Source organism: Ambystoma mexicanum, chromosome 7p (assembly GCF_040938575.1).
Source record: "Ambystoma mexicanum isolate Mex_15411 chromosome 7p, UKY_AmexF1_1, whole genome shotgun sequence".
NCBI lineage: Eukaryota > Metazoa > Chordata > Amphibia > Caudata > Ambystomatidae > Ambystoma > Ambystoma mexicanum.
In genome coordinates, this window is record NC_090939.1 from 658,635,269 (window position 1) to 658,662,402 (window position 27,134).

At 49.4% G+C, this 27,134-nt stretch overlaps 1 protein-coding gene across 2 annotated transcripts in view; it reads left to right on the plus strand.

Annotated features, from left to right (window-relative positions):
* CNOT11 (CCR4-NOT transcription complex subunit 11) overlaps window positions 1-27,134 on the plus strand; it is a 535,329-nt gene that overhangs the window by 268,373 nt on the left and 239,822 nt on the right. For both annotated transcript variants that reach the window (XM_069636715.1, XM_069636716.1), the window contains one exon: window positions 20,284-20,486. In XM_069636715.1, the coding sequence (XP_069492816.1) occupies window positions 20,284-20,486 (203 nt within the window). The remainder of the gene's footprint in view (window positions 1-20,283; window positions 20,487-27,134) is intronic.

Sequence of the window (27,134 nt, forward strand, 5' to 3'; positions counted from 1 at the left end):
GAGAGAATTCACTGATCGGATGTGTTCTGTGCCGGTGTGCATTAGTGCCTCTGAAGACGATCTGGTTCTAAGACCAGGGCACATTAAAACGATTCTGTTTAGGCTAGAGTGGGCTAAGACAGTGGATTGGATCTACTCGTATACCAGCTTTGTGGAATACTCAGTTTGTACATGCAAGGGAATGTCTTCCACTATACCTTCAGAAATTCCCATGCCCTGTAATATGTATGAGCTATATGCGTTTCAGGTTCAATCAACTACCTGTTTATGAGAAAATTAGGCATTGGAACAGCTGGAATACCTTGGCTGATTTAAATGCACTCGAGAGGGAATGTAGGTTCTGTGGTGTAAACCACTCTAGTGAAACCTTGACACACTTGGTTTGTTCCATATCAAAAAACGTACACACAAAAACCAAGTTCTTCAAGGATAAGATAATTGGTAGCTCAGAGTTGTCCAGGAACCTGTTATGGTGTCATATATGGGGCACTGCTTTTTCTTTGGTCTTAGTCTTGAATCTGTTTCTTATATTTCTTGGTTCTGAATTGGATAAAATGTAGTACTGGAAAGAAAATGTACATCTGCGGCTCCTGTCTGTTTCGTCGTGGAACTCGTAGTTGCACTACACGGTCCTGCAGTGCCACACTGCTTGTGCTCTCTTCAGCCAGCCTTTTTGTTCTCTGGCCGTGCCCCTCGGACACTGTGCTTCTCGCTGTTCCTCATCCTGGTCTTCCCCGGCTGCTCTCCGTGGTGAGCATTCGCCGTTTGTTCAGTTCCTCCAGGAAGGATATGAAAGGCAGGTAAGTCTCAGTTTTTATGTCAGTATTCAGGACAGTATGTAGTTGAACACTAGACCGTTCAGGTAGTTTCCTTTGTGTGATCCTTGCAGGTCCACACTTTTTCGCCAGTCCCTTGGCCTGGATCTTCATGGCAACTACCTCCACTCTTTTCGTCTGTCCTTTCTACTTCCTGAGTTCTACAGAAGTATGCTGGATAGGATGGTATGGGGGGAGGGAGAAGAGGGGGAGAAGAAAAAAACACAGAAGCCACTGGGCCCATAGGGGGCTTCCCCTCATGAGATCCACCAGCTTGGTACCATCCCCAGGGGGACTATCTGGTAGCAGCCTAACCTCCTTGGCCTCATGGGAAAGGGGCTCCTCCAGTGATGACATCCTGGGATTACACTACACAAAAACCTGTTAGAGCCGAGGGCCTTTTTGGAGTCAATACAGGGGGAAAAACATCCTGGTAATGACTGACAACACAGTGGCCATGCATTACCGAAACAAAACTGGTGGTGTAGGGTCAGTACCACTGTGCAGGGAGGCAATGCAATTCTGGTTTCGGCCTCCCCTGTCCCTGTCATTCCTCATGTCATCAGGAAGTTGATGAAGTTCAGGAAATCCATGATCCTAATTGGGTCAGGAGGATGCGCTACCCGAACTGTGTACACATGTGCATCTGCCCTAAGTTCCGTCTTTGCCAGAGAGTGGATCTACCCTTGCAAGAGGGAGGCTGTCTTCATCCAGGAATCAGAACACAGAACCTTAACATCTGGTTTCTAAGAGGCTACGATGCAAAGATTGGTAGCTCCTGGAAGACATTATGGAGGTGTTGCTTTCGGCTAGAAGACCAGCAACAAAAGCACTATGCTGCTGCCGTTGGAACGAGTTTTAGATATATACCCTTTCTCTTGCAACAGGTTAGGCCAAGCCATGACCAAACGAACTCTCACCGTGGATCATGCTATGCATTTCAGAGTGCTACTCCATTGCTGGAAAAGATGTCCCTGAAAATCTAAGAGCCAGGGAAGTGGCAACCACTTTGCCTCTCCAAAGAGGTGTGTATCAGTGCAGGACATTTGCAATGCCGTAGGTTGGTCCTCGCTCCATACTTTCTCAAAGCATCATTGCTTAGGCGCACTGTCTGGACAGGACGCTTGCTTTGGAAGAGCGGTTCTGCACAGTATTACAGGCTAATCAAAATTGTACAAAAATCCAATTGTCCCAATTTCACCTCATCTACAAAACTGCTGTGGGAGTCTATCTAAGATTAGGAATCCCGGGGAGGACGCAATCCATTAGAAGAACAAATTACTTACTCCTGGTAATGTTCTTTCTCACGGATGTTCCTCCCACGGAATCCTCATTACCAGCTGTGCACCCATTCAGCAGCCCACCGTACAACAGGTCCACATCCAACTGCCTAAACTAGCCCAAACGAGTAATCAGGAACGCACTAGGCACAACCAACCCTCGGCGCCCAAACCCGTTGGGTAAGTCACCGTCTAGGCCTGGAGAGGAGGTGAGATTGGCTGACACACAACAACTGAGAATGTTGGTAGTTGCCATCAAGCGGCAACCAAAGACTCCTACCAGTGGCATCGTCAAACTAACTGATTTACTAACCTAATTTTCCCCTTCCTGCTTCTCCAACACAAACTACGCCACTATACATGGCTAGGGGCTAGCTTCACTATATACACAGACACACAGACACACACCTAATGTAATGCTCGCACCCTACCAACTCAGACTCTGGAAACCTCATTAGAGGGAACACCACTGCACATAGTCCATAAATCCATCAACGCTACACAAACACACACCCCAACACAATACTTTTCAAACACCTAACAGTCACCCGCGACTCTGGACCCTTCTGGATACAATTGACTTGTTTGCACGACTGCAAGCCCCAACCTAATATCACCCGACACATGCACCCAACACAAACACTAGCACACATCAGAGGCGCTGAGTCTTACCCATTCGGTTCCAATGCACTGGTCCTCCCGACCAACTCCCACACGCAAGACACCGCTCACAGATGCCAGTTGCTCCTGGTTCTGAACCTATCCTATCATCCTATCCTATTAACACTCCCAACCCTCTTCTCTTGCAGATCTACGTGACCACATGGATACTGCCCTTAGGGGCGGGTAGCGGTGCGTGGTTTAAATCAACAAAACACTTGCTAGGTCATGCTCTACCTTAGACCACCCCCCCATTTACTCATATCCCTTCTGTTGTCTACTTATGCTCTACTAACTCCTTAATCTTCTTCTACTTTCCTGCCTTCTCACTTCACCTCTTGTGTTCCTTCTGTTCTCTGCCTTCTCTTTCATGCTTTGCAGCACTTTCCCTCTATCTGCTGCGCTCTGTCGCTCTCTACCTACCTCTAGCCTTTCCTTCTCCACTCACTCTTCGTTCCCTGCCACTCTCACCCACTCTTCACTTTCTACACTCTCACACTACCCCTCTACCATACTCTTATCCTCTCCCCCTCCTACCTTGCCATTCATTCACCCACACACAGCAGCACTCTTTCGAAGGGATTGTGTCGTCCGACGTATTCCTTATCCTTGATGTTACCCATTTCAGCTTGCTGGCCTCGGACATTTTTTCAGTAGATGGCGCTGCACGTCGACATCTCTCGACAGCCTCTGTATCAGCGCCGACATCACCATGCGTATAAATAGACTCGCGCAGCGTCCGTTGCTCGGTTCCGTTTTTCTGCGCTTCGTGGGCCTCGGAAACGTGACGCTCAGTCCCTTTCTTCAGGAAAAATCTTTTTATTCTTCAAAGATTGTCTTAATACGATGGCTTCTTTATCCGAACCATCAACTCCACGGTCCGGTTTCAAAAAATGGTGTGACTGTGGGAAGAAAATGATGTTAACGGATCCTCACAGAATCTGTGGTGCCTGGGGTGGGAGCATCCCTGTTGGGAATGCAAGGACTGTGTCCATGACGGCGAAAGCCTTGAAGGAGCGTAAGGGGAAGTTAGATAGAGATAAGAGTTTTAAATCTTCTACTTCCTCGAAAGTTTCTTCGGCTGAGTCGAGACATTCGTCTCCTCGTCGACAAAAGAAACATTCCCGTTCAAGATCTCGAAGCGGTTCTCATCAGTCTTCGAGATCAAAACACTCTTAAGAAGAGGCGTCGTAGTTCTTCTCCTTCTCGTCCTTCTCCTTCTCCTTCAACACAGCTCTCCAGCTAAGTGGGAGGAATTCCGTAAAAGAATGCTTAGCGTCTTCGAGAAAGCAGCCTCGACCCCCTCAGAGGCATCTAAAGGTGATATCCTGGGTGAAAGACCCGAAATATCATAACACCACGAGTCGTTGAACCTGGCGAAAGAAACTACTCGAGAGCGTCATGAACCCTCGAGTAAAAAGAGTAAGACTGCGTCATTGATGTCATCGAAGGTTGCTTCGACGCCACTGTCGATGCCGATGAAAGACAAGCCTACAACTCTCACTACGACACAGACAGTAGAGGTGTCGAGAGCTTCGACCATGACGTCGAGGATGCCATCGACATTCTCGACGACGCCGAGTAGGATTCCGATCCTCTCGAGTACATCGAGGTCCGTTCAAACTGTCTCGACGCCTTTTTCATGATTGTCGAAGCCATTTACTTCCACGTCAACAACCTCAACGTTATCTCAACCTGTGGCAACCAATTTGGCTCCCTCTGCTCTAGAAATGGGTTTTAAACTATGTCCTAGATCTGACTACATTAGACCCTTGTCCTCTATATATGAGGAAGGGGAGGATTCTGACCATGAGAGACCCTTTGGTTTACAAAGGACTACAATACCCATGCCAGAGGAATGAATCTCTAGAGAACCGGTTAAAGGACCTTCAGGATTCTCTGCATGAGGCAAGTGGTTAAGATACTTCCCCAGAAGTAGAGTTTGCTAAACCAGACCAGAGAGCATGCTGAGACCCCTTATAGGATTCTGATGGCCAAATTAATTGAATTCATTGTGTGATCTACACCTACACCTGCTTTTCAGCAGGGTGACCTTACTGATCTTTTAGATAAAGGTCCACAGGAGGATCCTGTTCCCTTTCATACTGCTCTACAAAGAAACATTTCTGCAGATTGGGAAACTCCTGAGGTTATCCCAGCAGTAAATAAAAAACGTTCTGCTACATACAGGGTATCGGCTTCAGATCCTGAATATCTGAGCAAGCATGCAACTCCAGACAGTTTAGTTGTACAGCCAGCAACTTCATCTAACAGTAAGTCAGCATACCCTACTATTCCACAGGATAGGGATGATAAATGATTTGATGCCATGTCAAAAAAAAGTATTTTTGGCATATAGCATGGCGCTTAAGTCGATTAACACCACTTGCATGCTAGCAAGATTCAGCCACACACTTGGGGAGTGTGCTTCATCGGCGGCTGATTGTCTTCCAGAAGGAGAAGAAAGGGATGCATTCTTAAACATCATCAGGGATGGAAAGGATGCAATGTGCGAGTCCCTCCAAACAGGCATTGATTCTGCTGACAGCATCAGCAGGGGCCATGGCAGCGAGTACCACAATACGTAGATTTGTGTGGTTGCGGAAGGCTGGTTTTGCTCCAGACATACAGGCCAGACTTCTGAACATGCCCTTAGATGGCACTTCTTTATTTTCTTTATTTGGGAAGAAGGCTGATGACAGCCTGGAGAGATTAGACATCCAAGGCAGCTGCGAAATCCCTTGGGCCTGCAATCCGGCAGACTCCAAATCGTCCTGCAGGAGCTTCCTGGAGGCGTAGGTCCTTTTGCTTTTACTCCGCATTCAGAAAAGGCAGAGGACAGCCAGCTCAAAGGGGCCAGGGACGATTCACCCGTGGTGGACAGGGGAAAGGTACAAAAACCGCAGCAGCAGTAGGCGCTACTTTACCCTCGGCATCTGCGTCAGCCGCTTCTAAACCCCTCTGAGGTCTCTCCTCACAAGACACCAGTAGGGGGCAGGTTAACTCAACATCTGGCAGAATGGAGGGCTATTACGTCAGATGCTTGGGCATTGGAGAAAGTTGCCCAAGGTTACTGCCTGCCTTTTCTACGCATTCCTCAGTCATCCACCGGGGAACAGCTCTCGGAAAGTTCCAGATCCGCTCCTCTTGCAGGAAATTGTAGACCTGCTGGAGAAAGGTGTCATAGAACTGGTACCTGTAGCGGAGAGGAACAAGGGCTGGTACTCCCCCCTACTTCCTAATACCGAAGAAGGACGGAGGACTGAGACCTATCTTGGACTTACGAGAATTGAGCAAGTTCCTCAGGAAGGACAAGTTCAAGATGGTAACTCTCTCTCAGATCCTTCAGGCGCTCCAGGACTGGCTGGTATCTCTGGACCTTCAGGATGCTTATTTCCATGTGCCAATCCATCTCAAACACAGGAAATACCTGAGGGTCGCAATTGGCGGCTCTCATTATCAATTTTGAGTTCTGCCATTTGGGCTGACCTCCGCCCCGAGGGTCTTCACCAAGCTAATGTCTGTAGTGGCTGCACGTCTAAGGAGGGAAGGGATTCATGTCTACCCCTACCTGGACGACAGGTTGATCAGAGCAGTATCTTCGGAACAAGCTCAGATCCAGCTAGATTATGTCTGCCACTTCCTTCACAAGCTGGGCTTCTCCCTCAATTTAAAGAAGTCACAGATGATACCATCACAGAGACTCCAGTTCATTGGAGAAGTCCTGGACACTTGCCTGGGAAAAGCCTCCCCACCAGAGGTGAGGGCTCAAGATATTCTACAGATGGTCACCAAGTTTCCAAATGCCCAATGTCTACCAGCCTTCGACTTTTTGAGGTTGCTAGGCCTCATGGCATCCTGCATCTTCCTAGTGCCAGAGGCACGCCTGAGAATGAGATCCCTCCAGTGGGCACTAAGAACCCAATGGTTGCAGTTCTCAGGAAGAATGTCAGATCTCCTTCAAGGCCCGGACAGAGTAGCCCGAGACCTTCAATGGTGGGCTTGTCGGGAAAAAATCTTGAAAGGAGAACAGTTTTAGCAACTATGGCCAGCGATGACAGTCACGGATGCTTCACTCACGGGGTGGGGAGCCCATGCAAACGACTTGACCATCAGCGTTCGTTGGTCTCCATCGGAGTTCAGACTACACATCAACCTGTTAGAGCTGAGAGCAATCAGACTAGCGCTGAAAGCTTTTCTGCCATCAGTGCAGGGAAAGAATGTCTTGATAATGACTGACAACACAGTGGCCATGCACTACCTCAACAAAAGAGGCGTAGGGTCACTGCCACTGTGCAAAGAGGCAATGCAACTCTGGTTTTGGCCAGTTCAAGAGGGAATCTCCATCGGCTGTTCATCTAGCCGGAGAGAAGAACTTGACGGCGGACGCTCTGAGCAGGCAGAGTACAGTTTCCCACGAGTGGGAGCTACCTCAGGAAGTCCTTCAAGAGATCTTCGCCCTTTGGGGAACTCATCAAGTGGATCTGTTCGCCACCAGCATCAACAGGAAGTGCGATCAGGTTTGTTCAAGGGAATTTCCCCCGAGAGGAGCTCTAGTGGATGCGTTCGTAGTGGACTGGAAGTTTCCACTTCTGTACATGTTTCCTCCATTCCCTGTCATTCCTCAAATGATCAGGAGGTTGAGAAGGTTCCGGAAAGCAATGATCCCAATTGCCCCGGATTGGGCCAGGAGAACGTGGTACCCGGACCTTCTGGACATGTCCATCTGCCCTCCAATTCGTCTTCCGCAAAGAGAGGACCTTCTCTCACAGAAGGGATGTCAGGTTCTCCATCCAGACATCAGAACCCTCAATCTTCATGCTTGGTTTCTGAAAGGTTGAGATACAAGGATTGGGATCTCCCGGATGACGTCATGGAGGTGTTGCTTTCGGCCAGAAGGCCAGCAACAAAAACTTTATACCGCTGCCGTTGGAACCCATTTTGCACCTGGTGTAGAGAAAAGAATATTGAACCCTTGTCATGCAATACACGAATGGTGTTATCGTTCTTGCTTTACTTAGCAAATTCAGGTCTTCAAATTGGTACAATCAAGGGCTATCTCGCAGCGCTGTCGATCTTTAAGCATACTGCTGAGGAGCCTTCATATTTCAAATGACCCTTGATAATCCAATTTCTGAAGGGGTTAACTAATGTTTATCCCCCAAAGCCTTTTCAAGTTCCATTGTGGGACCTAAATCTAGTCTTAAAATGTCTGATGGGTACTCCTTTTGAACCACTCCATTCCTGTTCATTAAGATTTCTCACTCTTAAAACAGTCTTTCTAGTGGCTCTAACATCTGCCAGAAGAGTGAGCGAATTACAAGCTCTATCTTGCAAACCTCCTCATACAATCTTTCATAAATACAAGGATGTTTTACAAGTGAAGCCTAATTTTCTCCCAAAGGTTGTCTCTGAATTCCACATTACTCAGAAAATGACCTTACCTTCGTTCTATCCTTCTCCCCATCCAGGGAAAGAGGAAGAGAGGTTAAACAGGCTGGATCCAAGGCATGCCTTGAGTTTTTATATTAGCAGTCTTACTAGGATAAGGCAAGCAGACCAATTGTTTGTAGGATACACAGGGCACAAAATAGGATTGCCAATCACAAAACTGACCATTTCAAGGTGGATCATTTTAACCATTTTAGAATGCTACAAATTAGCAGGAAAAGAGCCCCCTCAACATTTTAGGGCTCATTCAACCAGGGGTATTGCAGCATCTTCGGCTCTCCAAAGAGGGGTTCCAATTAGAGACATATGTGCGGCTGCCACATGGTCGTCCGCACATACCTTTACTAAATTTTACAGCCTGGATTCCTCAGCTAGTCAGGAAACAAGATTTGGGAAAGCTGTGTTGCATTCTGTGCATTCTTAAAGGGAAATATTTCATGTTTTTACTCCCACCTCCTTCAAAGATAAGGAATACGTTGGAGGACACAGTCCCTTCGAAGAACAAGTTACTTTCTTACCTTGTAACGTTCTTTCGATGGGATGTTCCTCCGACGTATTCCTTACCGCCCCTCCCATCCATTCCTGCAGTAAAACTTTCCTTGTAGTTGCAGCTTACGCGCCTTCACGGTTAATAACCAATTCTTGCAAAGCAATTTTACGCTTCAAAATGGAACTGATCAACGGACGCTGCATGAGTCTATTTATGCGCATGGTGACGTCGGCGCCGATACGGAGGCTGTTGAGGGACACAGACTCGAAGTACGTCGACGCGCAGCGCCCTCTACTGAAAACATTTTCTGAGGCCAGCAAGCTGGAATGGGTAACATCAAAGATGAGGAATACGTCGGAGGAACATCCCATCGAAAGAACTTTACAAGGTAAGAAAGTAACTTGTTCTACTAGGTATCACGCGCATGTAATGCCTCATCCGCACTCCTATCCAGCTGCTCCAGACTCCTCAGCAATCTGCTTCACCTTCCTTCGTCATTCTGGTCTCGGGTTCACCTACACACCTGACCTCATCCAAAAAACCCAGACACTGCTATTGCACCAGGCATTTAATACCTGTTGTGTCCACACCGCCCACCCCCCACCGCCACTTACGTCCCATTGCCTACGCGCTCCAGCAGGTCTTGCTGATTCTGAGGCTCAATCTGTGGCTCTTTTCTTCTGCTGTGGATGAGTTGCTTTCTTACAGAGGCACCAAGTCTTCATGGGGCCCCCTCAGCCCCTTTTTTGCTGCAAAGTAGATTTAACCGTCTCAACGAAGGTGTCCGCACTTTGCTGGTTCCAGGCATGGTGTAAAGGGTCTTTCTCTTGTCTGGTGCCTTGTTGCCGTCAGCCTGGAAGCGGTTAGTATTGCTCTGTGCCCACTGAGCTCATTTGTAAAAGTAGTGATTTCTGGTCTTCGTAGTTTTGAAAAGAAACCAAAAAATGCCGGAATGGATGTGCATGGTACCATTTTAAGCGCATTCAAGGCATTTCAGGGAATGAAACTCCCCCTCTGCCAACTTCCTCAGCCCTCCTCTGTGGTAGGACAAGTTCTGGCATTCACCCTGCTATGGCTCCTACCCCAGGCTTGCAGGGGTTCCCAGTTACTCCCAGTTAGGGTCAAGCCCCTTACCCTATCACACTGCCTTTTCAAATGTCATGCTTGTGATGGCATTGGCAACTATACAAATAACAGGATTTACAAAAGGGTTGGGAGCCCCTCTATTGAGAGTGAGCATGGTTCAAATAACCTGTTCCATGGGATACATCCCACAAAGAAGGGTCAACACCATGTTGTGTAGCTCACTGGTCTCTTCGCGGAGAACTATCCATTTTGCAGATTGGTCTGGTCCAACCCACAAGGGCATCCAACACTGAAATGCTAGACAATTCTACTCTGAACAAGAGTACCATCAGCAATGCCAGACACTTGTTTCGGCCTTGTTGAGTTAATCAGTGGGGTGAAGCTAAGCCACTCTAAAGCACAGTGAACAAGAGTTCCAGGCCTGGATTACCCTTGGTGAGTGAGGGAAACACTCCACCCCCTTCAGGTTTTACCAAATTGAAGCTCCGTTTTACTTCACTGATGAGGCCCAACCAGGCTGAAACATGGGTCTCGGGTTGTAGGCATCTGTTGTAAGGATGCCTCCAGTGGCTTGCCAGTGATCGGTCTTATTTTTGAATACAGTGTCTTAAATGAGGGAAGTGGTTTAAAAACCGATGTATCAGCAGTGGCTTCTGCTGCGGAATGTGAGGAAAAGGATTCCTCCTCCCAGACTCTTTCATGGTTCTTTTTCTAAGCACTGGTTCAAATAAGGTCTCAAGACTCTGATCTTTAGAATCTATTTACACGTAGGTACGGAGAGCTAGTATTCTGGACTGCATTAACTGCTTGTATGTTATTTTTCTAGCCCATCCTTTTATCTAGTGCTGACTATCCTAATTTGCTTTGGTGGAGTTCTAGATGGTGTCTTTACGATCAGTGCCAACCTGTTATGCACATATCACTAGAATTAAAAGCAGGATCCTAGGAGTTAGAAAATGACCATAGAAGAGAACATCTCCCACCTAAAGGGGATACGGCAGGATCTGAAGGAAGAGATCTGCAGCATGGCTGCTGCAATCTTTCCTCATTTCTGGCCATAACTGTGTAAGCCACTGCGATTACATGGAAAAGGGTGCACAGATTGGGCCCCCCTGCACTCTTCTCCGTGCAGAGACTCTGCAGTGGGCCCAAGAGATTAACTGTTTTGATGTGCACAAAGTGGTCTCTGCTGGACATGTGTGGCTGCAAATACCTTTGATTTGCCTTAAACAGGAGATGTATATATCGTTTCTTATCAAGCTGTTCCCTGGCTGTCAATTCCAGAGGGGGGCCCAGTGGTACACTTGTTGGGGATGCCTTGTAAAGAAATATTTCAGATGGCTCTCTGTTCCATTGATCTAATGACTTCCTCATGGCTGCATGTCTTTCGATAGTCCTTCACCAGAGAAGCAACAAAATACCTGATGAATTGGGAGGGTATAAAAGAATTATGGTCGAAGTTATATTTTCTACAAAAGAGGTTTTTGATGTCATTTTTGCTGTTTGGGGGACTTATTTGGACCATCTATATAGTCATAGCAGGCTTCATCTGACTCCCCCGACTAAGGGTTATGGGCCTTATGAATACCTTTGAACATACACAATTGAGCCAACAGTAATCAACATCCGCCAAAGTGAAGAATTGTAATATAACAATATAGTCTTGGTGATATAGGTAGGGATGGACATGCTTTTTTAAAATAAGAACTACTCTTGCTCAATGGGGGAGAAGGGGTGATTTGCCCACCATAGAGAGGTGGGGTCTCTTTGTTATGGTTACAATATGAAAATTCAATACAATTTGCAAACAAATCTTTCATACACTGGGGAGTGTACCTTCTTTTCCCCCTGTGGCTATCCTTTGCATATCTTGCAAGGAAGGCTTTCTTCTGCTGCATGTAACTCTCCACCAAAGGTGGGGAAAGAAGTGCACACACAAGAGCATGGCTCTGTATTCTGTAGGGACCTCCAAGCACAGGATCTGGGTCTGCTGCAGGGATATGAACTAATCTCTGGCACTGGTTCCCTTGGATTGCGCATGCCTCATTCATGGTTCCTGTTAGGACTGGATTTCTAAACTCTCACCTGGTGAACAGATGTATAGGAGGCCAACCTAGTTTAGTGACGGACAACTCTGGGAGCTCTAGCCAAGCCAGTTCAAGGTAGGTAGGCAAGTGTTCAATGCAAAGTTCCAGGAAGGCTGAACCTGGTAAGGGGGTCCTGAATGAGTACACACAGCGAAAAGTCAAGGAGCACACTTGGACAGTTATGAAAATATTTATTTATGGTCGTATAACACTAAGAAAAATGACTACTAGCTTGTAGTGTTATCACACAATCTAAATAAATGTTACATACATACAATCACTGGAGTACGGCAAAATGCATTAGAAACCAAGCACTACAGGTCCACAGAGATTCAACACTAATTTTAAAAGTCCATCCCTAAAATGTATGGGGCCTTGTGCCCAAATTTTCACCAAAGTTTCTCAGTTTTGTGAGACAGGGAAAAGTAAGTGGCCGGCTTCTGGGGTCCAATGAAGAGTTCCAAGGGGTAGAGGACAAGTTGTTCTAGTAAATAACTTTTGGATTGCTTGCGCGAGCAAGCAATGGCAAAGCCAAACTGTACTTTTCTAAAAGTTAACAAACTTTTAAAGGGGAGATATGGGGTTCAGGTAAGTACTGTTACAACTCACCCTCCCGCCCCCATATTCCGATTCTTCATAGGTCTTGGCCAGTCTTCAGAAGAGGGTCCAAGGTCGCTTTTCCCGCCATCAGCTACGGCCATTGATGCCCAGGGGTTGCAGTTTCGAAGACTTCTCCGGTAGGCGACAAATGCTGGTGCAAGGTCTTCAAGTTGGAGAATGATGCAACAACTCGATGCACGGCCACTCTTAGCACAGGACTGGATGCAGGAAAGCTGTTTTGGACGACCACCAATGCACGGCGACGCAGAGAAACACAACTGTTGTGGTCTGACTTTGCATCCCATCTTGAGTCCCCTTGAGGCTGGAACCACAAAATTCTTCAGGGACGAATACAGTGGCTCAATCTGCAGATCCCCAAAGTTCTGGGCCTCAACACGGAACAGCATTGGCTGCAGCACGGTAGCCCAACTCTGAGCTGGCAAGCCCCAGATTGGCTCAGGGACTCTTCCGAAGGCTCTTCTTCACAGGGTACTGGGCAGACGTTGGAAATTAATGGTCCCTCCACTCAAAGGGTCGAAGATCCCTCCCAAGTCTTCTTGAGATCACCTGCAAGCGGGCTCTTCCAGGACAGCAGCAGAAGTTGGTTGCCAGGCCTTGGTTTCCTTACATGTCTTGCAGTTGACCAGGACACTTGGCTCCTTTAGGTTTCTTCCAGGATCTTTCTGGAACGGGTGCAGGGGTCCTCTTCTTATCCAAAAGCCAGGTAAGATCTGATACTCCTACTAGCCAATCTAAGATCTCGCACACTCTCTCACTCTCTCACCATTAGTCCCACTCCACAAACTGTTTTCAGTGTGTCTTAGACCCACTTCCTGGCAGCAAACCTACATGGCCCTGCAGCAGGCCATGAAAATACTCTGCTTCCAGGGCACTGGAAGTCCATATAAGGATTTTCCTTTCCTATTCGGTCTGGAAGAAGGGGTAGTGGCAAGATGGCCAAGGGACGAAAGACTTGTGGCTAAATAAAAATACACTGAAAAATAGCAAAAAATAACTGCTGCCACCAGTTTGTCCCTTAGGCACACCTAAAGTAACCAAACATCTGAGTGTTAGTCTAGGGCAAAACAAAGTGTACCCCATTGTACTTCATTTTACAATGATGAAGTTACAAAGGTGGCAACTAAGTAACAAAGACTAAGGGAAACAATGTTTCTGAGTACTGCCTGAAGGGCATGTCACTTTCCCCATGATAAATGAGCAAAGGTCAGTGCAGTGAAGCTAAAGGCTTCACTGCACTGTAAAAAGTTCATATCATATTCAAAAATAAAAAGCAAAAAACTTGGAGGTCCATGGAGGGAAAGGTGCTGTAAAGAGAAATATTTCCCAACATCCCCCAATTATTGGACTTTGAAGGTGACCTGTGCAGTGTTGACAGATGATGGGGATTAATGTAGACGTTAATCTTCCCTCCCCAACCTGCATCAGAATGTTTAAGTGAACGGGCAAATATCTTTCTCCAGTATGGGGTCTAGCATGGATTCACATGCTCATAAATATTCCACGTCCGGCTGGGAATCCTCCGTAAAAGGAAAAATCTCTAAACCAATCACTGTCCTTTGGGTCATACTGCCCCCATCCAATGACGGTCCTCTCCCTTAGCTCCACCCCTGGTGGCCATTTTCAGATTGTTATCACAAGTTTGAATGTTGGGTGTCCTCTTCTTGCTTTCTGAGCTATTTTTGTGTTTTTGATAGAATTTTGCCTTTTTTGTCTGATTTTTGCTTAATCGTTCGACCCAAACTTCTATTACTGGCAGCGGGGAGCCGCTGGCAGCGAAGATAACCTACATCAGATCTTTGATCAAAGTTTCAAAAAGGCCTCGGCTTGGGCCTATTTCACGCCTTTACAACATGGCTGAGGAGAAGAGATGCCTCTTCAAATTCTGCGAAAATTTGTTTGAAGAATGTGACCATAAATGCCTATATTACTTGTATCCGGACCATGATGAAGACGAGTGCTGTTTTTTTAAGTTTCTTTTTTTTTTTTAAAAAAGACCAAGAAGGATTGCTACAGCAGGCTGGACGCCATGGCTAAAATTGTGTAAGGCCTCTGACTCCTGCTTCTTCATGGACCGGCCAGTCTTAAGAGCGAACTCCCTCAGAGACCAGGTCCTTTGAGGATGCCCCTACCGCTGGGGTGCAAAAGAAGGCAAAGCCACTTGCATCAGATCTACTGGGTTTGCAGTTGCTGCCGATCCCGACGTGGGTAGGTCAAGGTTGCCATCACCAGCCACATCCATGGCTAGCCCACCAATTGGGGGCACTCCCTCGAAGAGAGTCTTCGACCCTTTCTATGCTCTGCTTGCTGTTGACGGATAAAATGACGGACAGATCCAAGGTCAGCCTTTTACTGCCTCCCTCGGCGACGGCATCAGCGTCTCAATCTGCAAAGAAGGCACCTTCAACATCTTCATTGAGGGCCATGTCTGAATTGACTATTGTTACCACCCTGTTAACAACCCCGTCAATGGCCCCTATTTCGGCGTGAGAGCAGACCATGAATACGGTGCCCAAAGTACCAACGTCTGCTCTGGGGGTGGCACTTGCCAGTGCGGCCTGAGGTGACTGTCGCGATTCGGCAAAGGCCCCTGGAACTGGACAGCAGCTGTTCCCCCTCCAGAAGTCGCAGGATAGGGAAAGTAGTGAGTTTTCTACTACCCCTGCAGGGGTGCAGAACAAGGGGCTGAGCCAAGTGTATCGGTGCTTGAATATGCTAGCTCTGAGGAGTACGAGGACCTACCTGAGGGCTACTATTCGGGCCATGAAGGAGGTCAGGGACACTTGTCTGAAGGTGCTTCACTGTGAGGTGAACTTTATACTCTGTCTCTCCAGAGGAGGCATACCGGCCCGTAACCTCCCGCTCTCACCCCTCGAATGCCCTAGCCTGATGACGTGTTGGACATGCCGGTCAGACCGCCGACACATAATGTGTGTTTCTCCAGACAACAATGCTAATAACCAACCCTACTAAAAAAAATCACCTTCCTCTCACATCTCTCAAGCCCTTAGTAAACACAACCAAACCTCTTAAACCACATCAACCCGGATGTAATTCACCACACTGCAACAACAAATGCAACACACAGAGCCTTGTACAACAGCACACAACGGACTCCAACCAGATACCACACCAAAAGCTCAGCAAATGGTGTTAACCAAACTGAAGCTGCCAGCAGCACATCACAGCTCCCTTGCTCTTTCTCAAAACTTTGTCCTACTCACACTACGGTGGTGATAGTGCGCGTTATAAATATCCTTTAACATTAACATTTTGACCATGCTTCACATGCTGGTATCAGAAATCCAGCAGAGACTGCTACCTACACAGGCCCCTGCTCCGACCAGTAGCCCTCCAAGACCGCTTCCCGGAAACCCTTCTAGGCGCAGATGCAAGTCAAAGGACCCTGCAGGTCCAAGGCACCAGGCAACACCGCCATCCCCACCACAGGAACTAACTCCAACGGGGGAATCCTGCCACGCACACAGACACAGCTACGCGACTGACACCAGTGAGGTTGGTTCCTTCCATTCCGATATCCCGGGACTGTGATCTTTTTTCAACTGATGCCTGAGGAGATGAAAAATAATTTTTCCTTTTATCAACGTCGCAAGTTTAGGAAGAAGACCATCATGTCCGTACCCTTGTTGGACAATATCTCTGATAAAGACCTAGTGCTGCTGAAGAATCTGAGCACCACCCCACCAAAGCAGGACAGGCTTGAGAAGAAAATAAGTCCCAAACTCCGCCCCATGTGCCTTAGGTCCCAGCCATCACCAGAACGGTGGTCTCTGCCACTGCCAGGAAACACGCGGCTACCCCATAGTCTGTGGTCATTGTGCCCCTGGACCAAGAGGGAAAGAAGCTTGAAACTATGGGGGAAAGGATTATATATACGGCTGCCGGCACCATTAAAGCTGCAAATGCCCTGGCCATTTTAGCCTGCTACCAGCAGGAACTGTGGTACAAGCTGGGCCCTATACTGGACTTCCTGACGACAAGAAGCTCTTGAGCTGTTCCAGGTGGGAGAGGTGACCTGCGACCACGCTATCACAGTGATGTTGTCGACACCGGATTCCGTCAGATGGGAAAATGAGTGCTTCTTTGTCGACTGGGATGCTCAAAGCCACCAACTACAGACCGGACTTTCAGTCGAAGGTGTTGGACATGCCATTAGACGGGGAAAACCTGTTTGGAAAGACAGTCAGAGTCTCTCCAGATCATCAAGACTGACTGAGATGGCATGTTTGCTCTGTACCCTGTAGCAATGTCGGTCGTTCTCCTTTCGTTCCTCAAGGGGAAAGCCTGGCAGATTCTCCAAGGGCTACAACACCTCTTATCGGCAGCCCTCACACTACACAATGCAAGACGCATACAGAGGTCGCACACAGGCATCCGGCAGCAGAGGACAAAGTTAGGGCTGCCCGCAGGTCAGAGCCCCGACACCGAAAAACGTCCTGAACCAGCTGTGGACTCGTCCCCAACTTGTGCACCCCAGTGGGAGGCTGACTGATGAGGTTTGTCATTGTGTTGAAGACCATCACCACCGACAAATGGGTGCTGGACGTTCTCTGACAGGGGCTCACCTTGGAGTTCCAACACAGGTGTCCTCGTATCCCCATTGTGGCTCGTCAAGAACAGCACATTGCACAGCTGCTGCAGGTGGTCAATGCCATTTTGAAAAAAGGGGTGATGTCCCCAGCACCTCCGGAGCGTACTACAGATACTTTCTGGTCCGAAAGAAAACAGGAGGGTGGAGACCAATCCTGGAGCCAAGTACTTGAAGTCTCAGAAGTTCAGGATAATCGTGTTGCAGCACGTGCTGGGCCAACTGAAGGAGGAAGGTGACTTCCTGGCATCTAGGGACCTGGAGGACGCCTACCTCCACATCCCCATCTATCGGAAGCACCGCAAGTTCCTGTGGTTCGTGGTCCTGAGACAACCCGATCTGTTAAAGGCACTCCCCTTCGGCCTGAAAATCAGCCCTGACTGTCTTCACGAAGTGTTTGGCTCTGGTGGCGGCGCATCTTAGTCTGGAAGGCATCCACGTCTACCCTTACCTGGATGATTGGCTAGTTCGATCCCGCTGCCATGCTCTGGTAAGTCAGCACACAGCGAGGACCATCGTCTGCTAACGGATCTAGGATTCTCCATAAATTACCCAAAATCCTGCTTGGAGCCATCGCAGGACGATCCGGTTCTGGCAGCCCGACTCAACAGTGACTTGCCTGGCATCTCCCTCGGAAGAGAGGCTGGTAGCCATCCTGGGGGAAGGTGCAGCGCTTATCTTCGGGTCGGTTGGCTACTGTACGAGCTGTCAAGTTGCTGTTGGGCATGATGTTCTCCTGCATCAACCTCGTCCTCCTTTGCAGACTACAGATGAGGCTTCTCCAGGAGTTTCTGGATGTGAGGTGGCTGCAAGTCTCTGGATACTGGACGGACAAGATCACCCTCAACGAGGAGTTCCGACGAGCAATACAGTGGTTGGGTGTGCACTCATCTCACGCAAGGGGCCCCATTCAAATTCCCTACTTACCAGGAGACAGTCACCACAGACACTTCTCTGGAAGGTTGGGGAGCTCACACCTGACAGTTGCACACCAAAGGCCTCTGGTTGCCAGAAGAAAAGGCACTTCACATTAATGTCCCCGAGCTCCTAGCCGTCTTCTGGGCCCTCAAGTCTTTCCTGCCATCGTTGGGAGGCAAGGTGGTGAGGATCTTAACAGACAACACAATGTTCTACATCCAGAAGCAGGGCGGGAAGAACTCTCCAATGCTCTTTAGGAGGCCCAGGATCAGTGGCACTGGGCCATTCGTCGAGACATGTCTCTCCCTTTTAACCTGGCGGGACCAAGAACACCTTTGCAGAGTTGCTCAGCAGGGAACTAGGACCAGGTGAAGCTTCTATTCATGAATGGGGTCAACCCCATATCGACCTCTTTGTTCGCCAGCAGGTTCCTGCAGCTGAGCAGCATGGGGGATGCTTTCTCGTTCCTGCGGAAGGGACCTTTCCTGTATTTTTTTCCCTCCCCTCCCACTTCTACTAAGATAGCTCAATACACTCAAACTATGTCACTGCAAGATGATACTCATCGCTCCGGCATCGCCGCAACAAATCTGATACCCAGACCTTCTACATCTGTCAGCGGCCCCACCCTCCAGTCTGCCACTACTTCACAATCCTATCGCCAGAGAGGGAGGGGCCATGCTGCATCATGATCCAGCGTTGCTGAACCTCCGGGCCTGTCTCTTGCAGCCCTCTAATTTGAACATTACTCTTTACCTGCGGAATGTAAGGACCTCAAGGCCAAGGCCAGAGCCTCTTCAACATTGACTTGCATATCTGACTTGCATAGATACAGCCATATCTGGAAGCGTTTATCTGTGTGGTGCCGGGCTCAGAACATTAATCCTATGTGTGTAACAGCCCCGCAGTTCCTACCATACCTGCTTTCCTTGACCAAGACTGGTCTGGCTCACGCATCCATCAAGGGTCACTTGGCCGCTATTTCTAGTTACAGCAGGACTCCTGGTAGGCCTTCCCTGTGGTTACGCAGGCTTATCAAGGAGTTCCTCAAGGGCCTCTTCAGGACCTTTCCTCTGGTGAAGGCTCCTGCTTTGGCTTGGGAACTTAATGTGGTCTTGGGGGCTTTCATTGTATCGGGTCCTGCTCAAGTTTCTCTCATGGAAGACTGCGTTCCTCGTGGCAATCACTTCGGCCAGGCAGGTCGGAGAGATCGAGGCACTATCCTGCAAACAGCCATACTTGTCCTTCCACGCTAGTAGAGTAGTACTGCGTACACACCCCACCTTCAAGCCTAAGGTACCATCAGAGTTCCACTTCAACAAGCCTTTGGTGTTGCCCGTCTGCTTCCCGAAGCTGTCATCACCAGCGGAAAGGACCTTGCATTCGCTGGACGTTGCTCGTGCCTTGAAGGTTTACGTGGCATGCACAAAGAGTTTTTGTGAGACTTCTCAGTTGTTAACTTTGGACCTGTGAATCACGCTCCCGGTGGCTCTCTGGCTGCATCATGCACTGTCATCGTCTGGCTAACAGACCTCTTCCTGGTTGGCCGAGAGCCCACTCTACCATAGCCATCGCTGCAACAACAGTGTTCCAATCTGCTGTGCCCCGGCTCGACATCTGCTGGGCTGCTACGTGGAGGTCCACGCACACCATCACAAGGTTTTACTGCGTCGACAGGCCTTCAATTGAGGAGTCCTCGGACATCCAAGCGTTGCTAAGCAACCTGTTCACTGGAGTTGTCTGTTCCAGGGGTAAGTGTTGCTGCTTCTGTTGAGCCTTGCAACCTCTTGTGGTTGTGTAATTGTACTGCTGTTTAATCTTTCTTCATGAGCATGTGAATCCATGCCAGACCCATGCTTGAGAACAATAGTTACAGGTAAGTAACTTACAGGTAAGTAACTTAAACCCTCCTTGGCTTTTTTTGCTAGAATTTTCCTTGTTTACCTGCAGAAGCTTTTGTACGCAGATCTGATGAATGCAGAATGGAGACCATAGTCTTACGAAGTGCACTTATATCATAATAATCTTTCCTAGGTCAACAACTAGATAATTCACTATTTTAAATTGCTCATAGTGAAATGCTGTGGGAATATTGCATTACAACGGAAAATTGATGATTTCTCAACATTGTCATTTTGATTTAACATGGTTTCTTTGCTATTTGACTGGTCTAATTTTTAAACATGTTTTGGATTCACATGAGAAGGCTGTACTCAGTAGCACCTATTGCCACTCTGTAGTTTTAATGATTTTTCTTGCTCTTTCCCAGGCCACTTTCGACCAGAGTTCATCCGGCCTCCTCCTCCACTTCACATTTGTGAGGACGAACTGGCTTGGCTAAACCCCATCGAGCCAGATCATGCCATCCAGTGGGACAAGTCAATGTGTGTGAAGAATAGTACCGGTGTGGAGATCAAACGAATCATGGCAAAGGCCTTCAAAAGTCCTTTATCTTCCTTACAACAATCACAGGTAAATATTGCCTTCTGCTTAGCTTAATGAAACCGAAGTTTCTGATGTGTGTTAATCTGCTTAGAATCACATGCTCTGCATATAGTCCGACATCCAGTGGTAACCGCAGAGTATTGCATCTTGTCTTTCGGGGAACGAAAGGGGACGTCGGCATAGGCGTGTCTGTAACGCTATCCCTATCGTGAAGTGTGTAGTACCCAAACTCCCCTCATGTGCCGAGGTCCCTCCGATTGTATTTTTCCGCCCAGATAACTGGTCGCCCTATAGCGGAGCTCTTACTAGAGACATTGTTTATCTTTACCGAATTGTCGTTTTTTTCCCCGTTAAGTCACTTCGCCTAACAAGAACATCTTCAACGAAGACTACGGGGAATCGTCTACAGCTGTAGATTTCGGCACCTAAGATCCGGCGACCGTATTTTCCACGTGGTCGGTCCCCTGGCCAACCTATACAGTAGGAAAAGTGGGGTCGGGGTGGCCATATTGTTTAGGATGTCTTTCCTCCTTTCCCCTATTTTCCCCTGTTGGTCTTTTGCTATGGAAAGGACTCCTTTTATATTCTGCCTTAAGTGTAGGGTCAGATATCCTTGGAAGGACGAACACAGGACGTGTAACGCCTGTATCCCCCTAGAGCACGACGAGATGCGGCGTGCAACTCCTTCGGCCCAAGACCCTTAAGGAGCGCTGTGTAAAGCGGTGGGCCGCGTACGGTATGTCACGCGTGGAGCCCACCGCCACGCCAGCTGAAAGTGATGGGGGTACTTCGAAAGACCAAACGTCCAATGCAGATGTTATAGACCTTGAGGCGGACGCTTCTAGGTCCGCCACGCCCGTTCCAGACCCTTCCAGGCTCGACTCTGGTCTTGCTACAGGGACTACACCTGGCGACAGGGGCGTACAAGCGCATCGCACTAAGCACACAACCCCTCTGCCAATTTTGACGCCTTTGTCGAAAAAGGCGAAAGCGCCAATGGGGCTGCCAAAAACTTCGCCGGTTCCCTTGGATCGTTCAGATCCAAAGCCTTCCCCACATCCGCAGCAGCGTCTTGCGACTGGGCAATCGAAACAAACTAAGGGCGCTACTCCGAAATCTACAAGCGTCGAAGTGCAGGAGCACGACGCTTTGACGATTTCCAAGGCCTCAGTAGGCCCGAAAACTACAGCTAGGCCTCTACCCGGAGGTTCCCGATTCTGATTCGGCTTACGAAGATAGTCGAGAGCCTCTTTCGGACACCGAGATGTTCCTTTCGATGCTGCAGTGCGGAGAACGTAGTTTCTCCTCGCACAGGCCCGTTTGGGTCCTCTAAATGGACTACAGAAAAATTTAAGGGTTGTATGGATCGGCTGGAGCAGATGATCAGTTCTTCTGATCATCCTCGCCCGAAAAGGGCTTGGGTAGACCCTAACCTCCACATTCAGGAAGATCAGTCTCACGTCTTCCAACAGGAAGACGTGGTCCAGATGGACACATATAGAGACATCTATAATGAAGAAGAGGCTTCTTTTCTCAAACTAGGAGGAAGATCAATAGGATACTACGGACAACTGGGAAGAAACCCAGCAGGAAGGTCAAGACCCTTGGACACACCAAGATCAGGACTCTGATGTTTTGTGCCTAGACTCTCCTTCGTCCATCCCCCCCCGCCAGGTCTCCCCTGTGGATGACCAAATGGCATTCAACTCCATGTTGAAGAAAGCAGCTGAATACTTCAAAATTGCCACTCAAGAGGCGGTATCTGAGCAGGATTCCGTGGAGGATATTAAGGAAAAACCTCTGGTGAGTCAATCCATGCCCCTCCTTAACTTTTAAGAGACTGGTAGCTCCCTCATTGGTCTCACCTGCTCAGACACGGGCAGTGAACCCAAGAGTGGAAAAATTATTTCGACCTGCTCCTTCCAACCCACTATATCTCGGGGCACGCCATCCCAGACTCACTAGTAGTGACTACCACTCAAAAGAGGGCAGGGGTAGCTCTTGGCAAGGAAGAATCACCACCGGACAAGGAGTCTAAGCGGCTGTATGCCCTGGGCAAACGTGTCACGTCAGGCGCATACACCATTCGGTTTGCTAATAATACTACTCTATTAACAAGCTATGCTGATGCCCAATGACATTTTCTCCAGGAAAGCCTCCAAGAGGTTCCTGAACCCGCCAGATCAAAGCTTCTCGCCATTGTTTCGAAGGGAAGACTGGTTAACCAGAATGTGGTGAGGGACACGCTGAACACTGCGGAAACTGCAGGCAGGTCTCTTGCGCAAGGGACTCTACTAAAAAGACACGCATGATCGGCCACCAGGGGGCGCACGGACGATGTCAGCCTCCGTGTGAGCTCCCAAACCACGGGCCCCCAAAAGTGAATTGAGCCCCCACTTTGGCCCCCCCGAACCCAACAACGACAGACTGACCCACAAGAAACGCCCCCCCACCCCCTGAGCGAAAACCCGATCGAAATCGGACCCCTGGTCCCCGAGAAAACCACGAGAGGAATCGACCTCCCCCCGCCGGTGGAGACGCGGACACGGGAGAAGGCCGCGGCCAGCGGCGCTGGACTCCGCCCCCGGTCACCATCGAGGAATACCAGCGCGAGACCCGGGCTCCGGGGAGGGAGGCAGCGGTCCGCTCCGGATCGCGTGGGGGTCGGCCCCCCCCCCCCCCCGCGCTGCCGAAGAGCGGACCCTTCAAGCAACCGGCCCCACGCCACAAGGAATCGAAATCGCGGAGGTAGGTGCCCAGCTGGGAGTGGGGGCCTCGGTCTGCGCCACCCCAGCGGGGGCTCGCTCCGCCCCCCCGGCCTGGAATAACCGAGTCACCAGGACTCCCCCCGCACCAGCAGGGGACCCGAATCTCCTGCAAACAAAGGAGACCTCCCAGGAGCCTGCCCCCCACGGCGCCCCCCCCTGACTGGAGCACAAAATCACCCGGAGGCCCTGGGTTGGTGGGGGTGCCGCAACCCCGGCGCCGCTCCCGCCGGCCGCACCAGCAGGCGAGAAAGGAAACTCCTGACACGCTGGGTGACCCATAACCGCAATCTACGGTCTCCCCCCACGCAGCGAATTTACTAAGCACCCGAAAGGGGAGGCGGAAGGTTGGGCCCCCACTCCTGGGGCGTGTGCCCTCTTCTGAAAAGGCCACAAGCAGAACGGAGACAGAACAAGAGGCCCCACAATTTGAGGACAGTGCAGTACACAGTGACCCGCGGCCCCCCTCCAAGCATCTGCGTCTTAAACCCTCGTCCTGAGACCTGCGCCCACACACCTCCAGCAGGGCCTGGCTACAGGACGCTATCGACACCTAATACCCCCCGAAAAGGCGTTGAATCCGACGAAGGACATAAGTGCGGAGGGTAGAGCCCCTGGAGACAGGGCGTGTGCCTCCTCCCACTCCCGCCAAAAGAACCCCCGCCACGAGGACAACCCCCCACGGACTCTTCAACACACTGGTTCCGAGGGTAAGGCCCCCGATCCAGGGGCGTGTGCCTCCTCGTTGGATACCCATCCATGAACATACCGAACAAGCTTGCCAAATACGCCTACAAACCAGCAGCTCTAGCTCCTGACCCTGGATCAACAATGTCGATAGAAACCACCGAAACGGGTGCAACTGCCACCAAGGGAGATATCGCCGCCCTTTTAGCCGAAATCCGAAATATGGGCGCCAATCTCGGTGGCAAAATGGATAAGATGACCCAAAGGATTGACAACATCGAGGAGAGACTGGAAGGGGTTGAGACTAACCAAGCCTCCATCGACACTCTAGAGGCCCAAATGGAGCTCAGAATACGAAACATAGAAAAGAAGGAGGATGAGATTCGCCTGAAGATAGACGATTTGGAAAATAGAGAGAGAAGAAATAACCTACGGTTTTTTGGAATACCGGAGAAAGAAGGGGAGACAGAGGAAGACCTCAAGCAGACTATACGCGACATCGTCAAAATCCTAACTGCGGACGAGGACATCGATGAGCTCAGGACCGAGAGAATTCATAGAGCCGGTGGCCCCCCAGGAGGCCCGAGATCGGTCCTTGCCAGATTCCATAGGTATCAGGACAGAACAAAGATACTCGCCAAGGCCAGGTCTGGAGGCACTCTTACCCTCGGGGGAGCCCAGATTACTATTTACCAGGACCTCTCATCACTAACACTGGCATTGCGTCGCTTATGCGGCCCCCTCACGAGATGGCTAAAAGAGCAGGGCACGAGATACAGGTGGGGATACCCCTTCTCCCTCGCGTTTGAACATGGAACCAGAAAGTTCCTACTACGATCTGAAGAGGAAATTCGAGAATGTATTGCCGACCTCCTCGGACAGACCCCGGAGGGGGGCACTCAGGGAACACTAACGCAGGACAGATCACGCTGGGAACTTCAGGGCCAGAGAAGAAAACGGGTGAAAGGCTCCAGAAAGTACAGGCGGCCCAACGACACACCTGAACACAACTAATGACATAGTCGCTTCAATCTCTATATTCTGTCGACTCAGGATTTCATGATCCTGGCAGGGAACCCACTTACACAATGGATCATGGCACCCCCTAGTCCGCGGTTCCACCACACGAGATGGGAACTGCCAGTCCACCAAAAGGAGATACCGAGGAAGGATCATTCCCGAAACCGCATGTATCATAAAATATGTTACCTTGAAGTGGGAATCCTTGTTGTTTGACACACTGTTGTTTGATAAGTGATTTAACGAGCAGGGGGGCGGGGGCTCAAAAATGTTACCTTGATACTATTAGTTTACGGGGTCGTACGGTTACGACCCTCACTGGTGGTCCGACAGAAGACTGGTTGCTCACATCCGGTCCAACTCGGACGCCACCACGGACAATCACAAACCCTCATCACAGAATTAAAGATCGACGCGATAGTCTAGAGGGTGATGGGTATGTAGTCTAATACCCTATGGGGATGGGAGGGGGGAGGGAAACGGGGAATGACACAGTCTCAGATCAAGCCTCTGTCAGTTAGAGGCACACACAATGCTACTTCCAATATGGCAATTTCGTATAATGGGCTCCACGACGTTGCGAAGAAACCCCACGGACGCACTGATGTCACACAGACATGACAAACCAAATGACACGCAGGGTAACCTCAAAATTGGCACGCTCAATGTTAAGGGCCTTAATTCCCCCACCAAAAGGTCACTCGTGCTGAGAGAATTCAAGAGGGCTGAACTAGACATTCTTTTCTTACAAGAAACTCGATATAGCAGAGGGGAGGAGAGGAAGATTCTCTACGCTAAGCTAGGATCGGAACATTGGGGCTCTGGACCGCTGAAGAAGGCAGGAGTTGGCGTGCTAATCAACAGAAAAATCCAATTTGAACTCTTAAAGTCGTGGATGGACGTCAGTGGTAGAGCAATAGCCCTGGTGGGCAGCATACAGGGCACGGTTGTTACCCTTGTGGCAATATACGCCCCCAATACAGGCCAAGATAGATTCCTCCAGAGGATAATACCCAAAATCATGTGCGAAGCAGAAGGCGAAGTAATTATTGGAGGTGATCTAAACATGTGGATGGACCCGGAACAAGATAGACAATCAGGCCGCCTCACTACATCTCCACTCCCTGGTCCCAGACGCCCACTAGCTGCAGACATGATGACTGCCTACAACCTCACCGATGCATGGAGACATGCCAACCCCAACCGTACTGGCTTTACCTTTTTCTCAGCACCACATGCAACCTTCTCCAGAATAGACTATGTGTACCTGACCACAGACCTCATCACGGCGATGACTGAAGCTGTCATAAACCCGGTCTCCTGGTCGGACCATGATATGGTCACGGTCACTCTCGACCAAATGGCCCTGCCCCGAAGATGCTCCAAATGGCGCTGTAATGAAACCCTCTTTAAGGATCCCACCTTTCGTGAGGAACTGGAACAGGACATTACCCGATACTTTGAGATCAACAATACAGGGGAAACTTCTATGAACACAGTTTGGGAGGCAGGCAAGGCAACCTGGAGCGGACTACTTATCCGAGAAGGAGCAGCCAAAAAAAGAGAGAGACAACTAATTGAGAACAAGATCCGGAATGAAATCACACAACTGGACCACATGGCACAAACGGCAGATCAGGATAGACCACAAAAGATTAGAGAGGCCAACGATAAGAGAGAGGAATTAAGACAACTAGAGGCGGGAAGCGTAGCGCGTAAACTACAGCACCTGAAGCAGAAGCATTATGAACATGGGGACAAAGCGGGCGCCCTCCTCGCCGCAAGACTACGAGGCCAACGCCAAGAGAGGTGGGTCCCCACGATTCAAACAGAAAAGAACTCTGACGAGCCAACTTCTCCCAATGTCCCGGAAGCTTTTGCCGAATTTTACGAAAAATTATATTCAGCGCGCCCCCCCTTGCACACGGAAGCCATAAATGAATACCTAGAGCGAGCACCCTTGCCCACCCTCCCAACGGATAGCGCACTCACACTGGAAGCCCCCATAACAGGAGAGGAAATTGAAGAAGCTATCAAAAGGCTCCCAACAGGGAAAGCCCCCGGAAACGATGGATACACGGCAGGGTTCTATAAAACTTTTAAAGATGCCCTTCTCCCATTCATGGTTCTCCTATTCAACAACATCCTAAACTCCGGAGAGGCACCCGACTCCTTCTCCGAGGCGCTGATAACAGTCATCCCC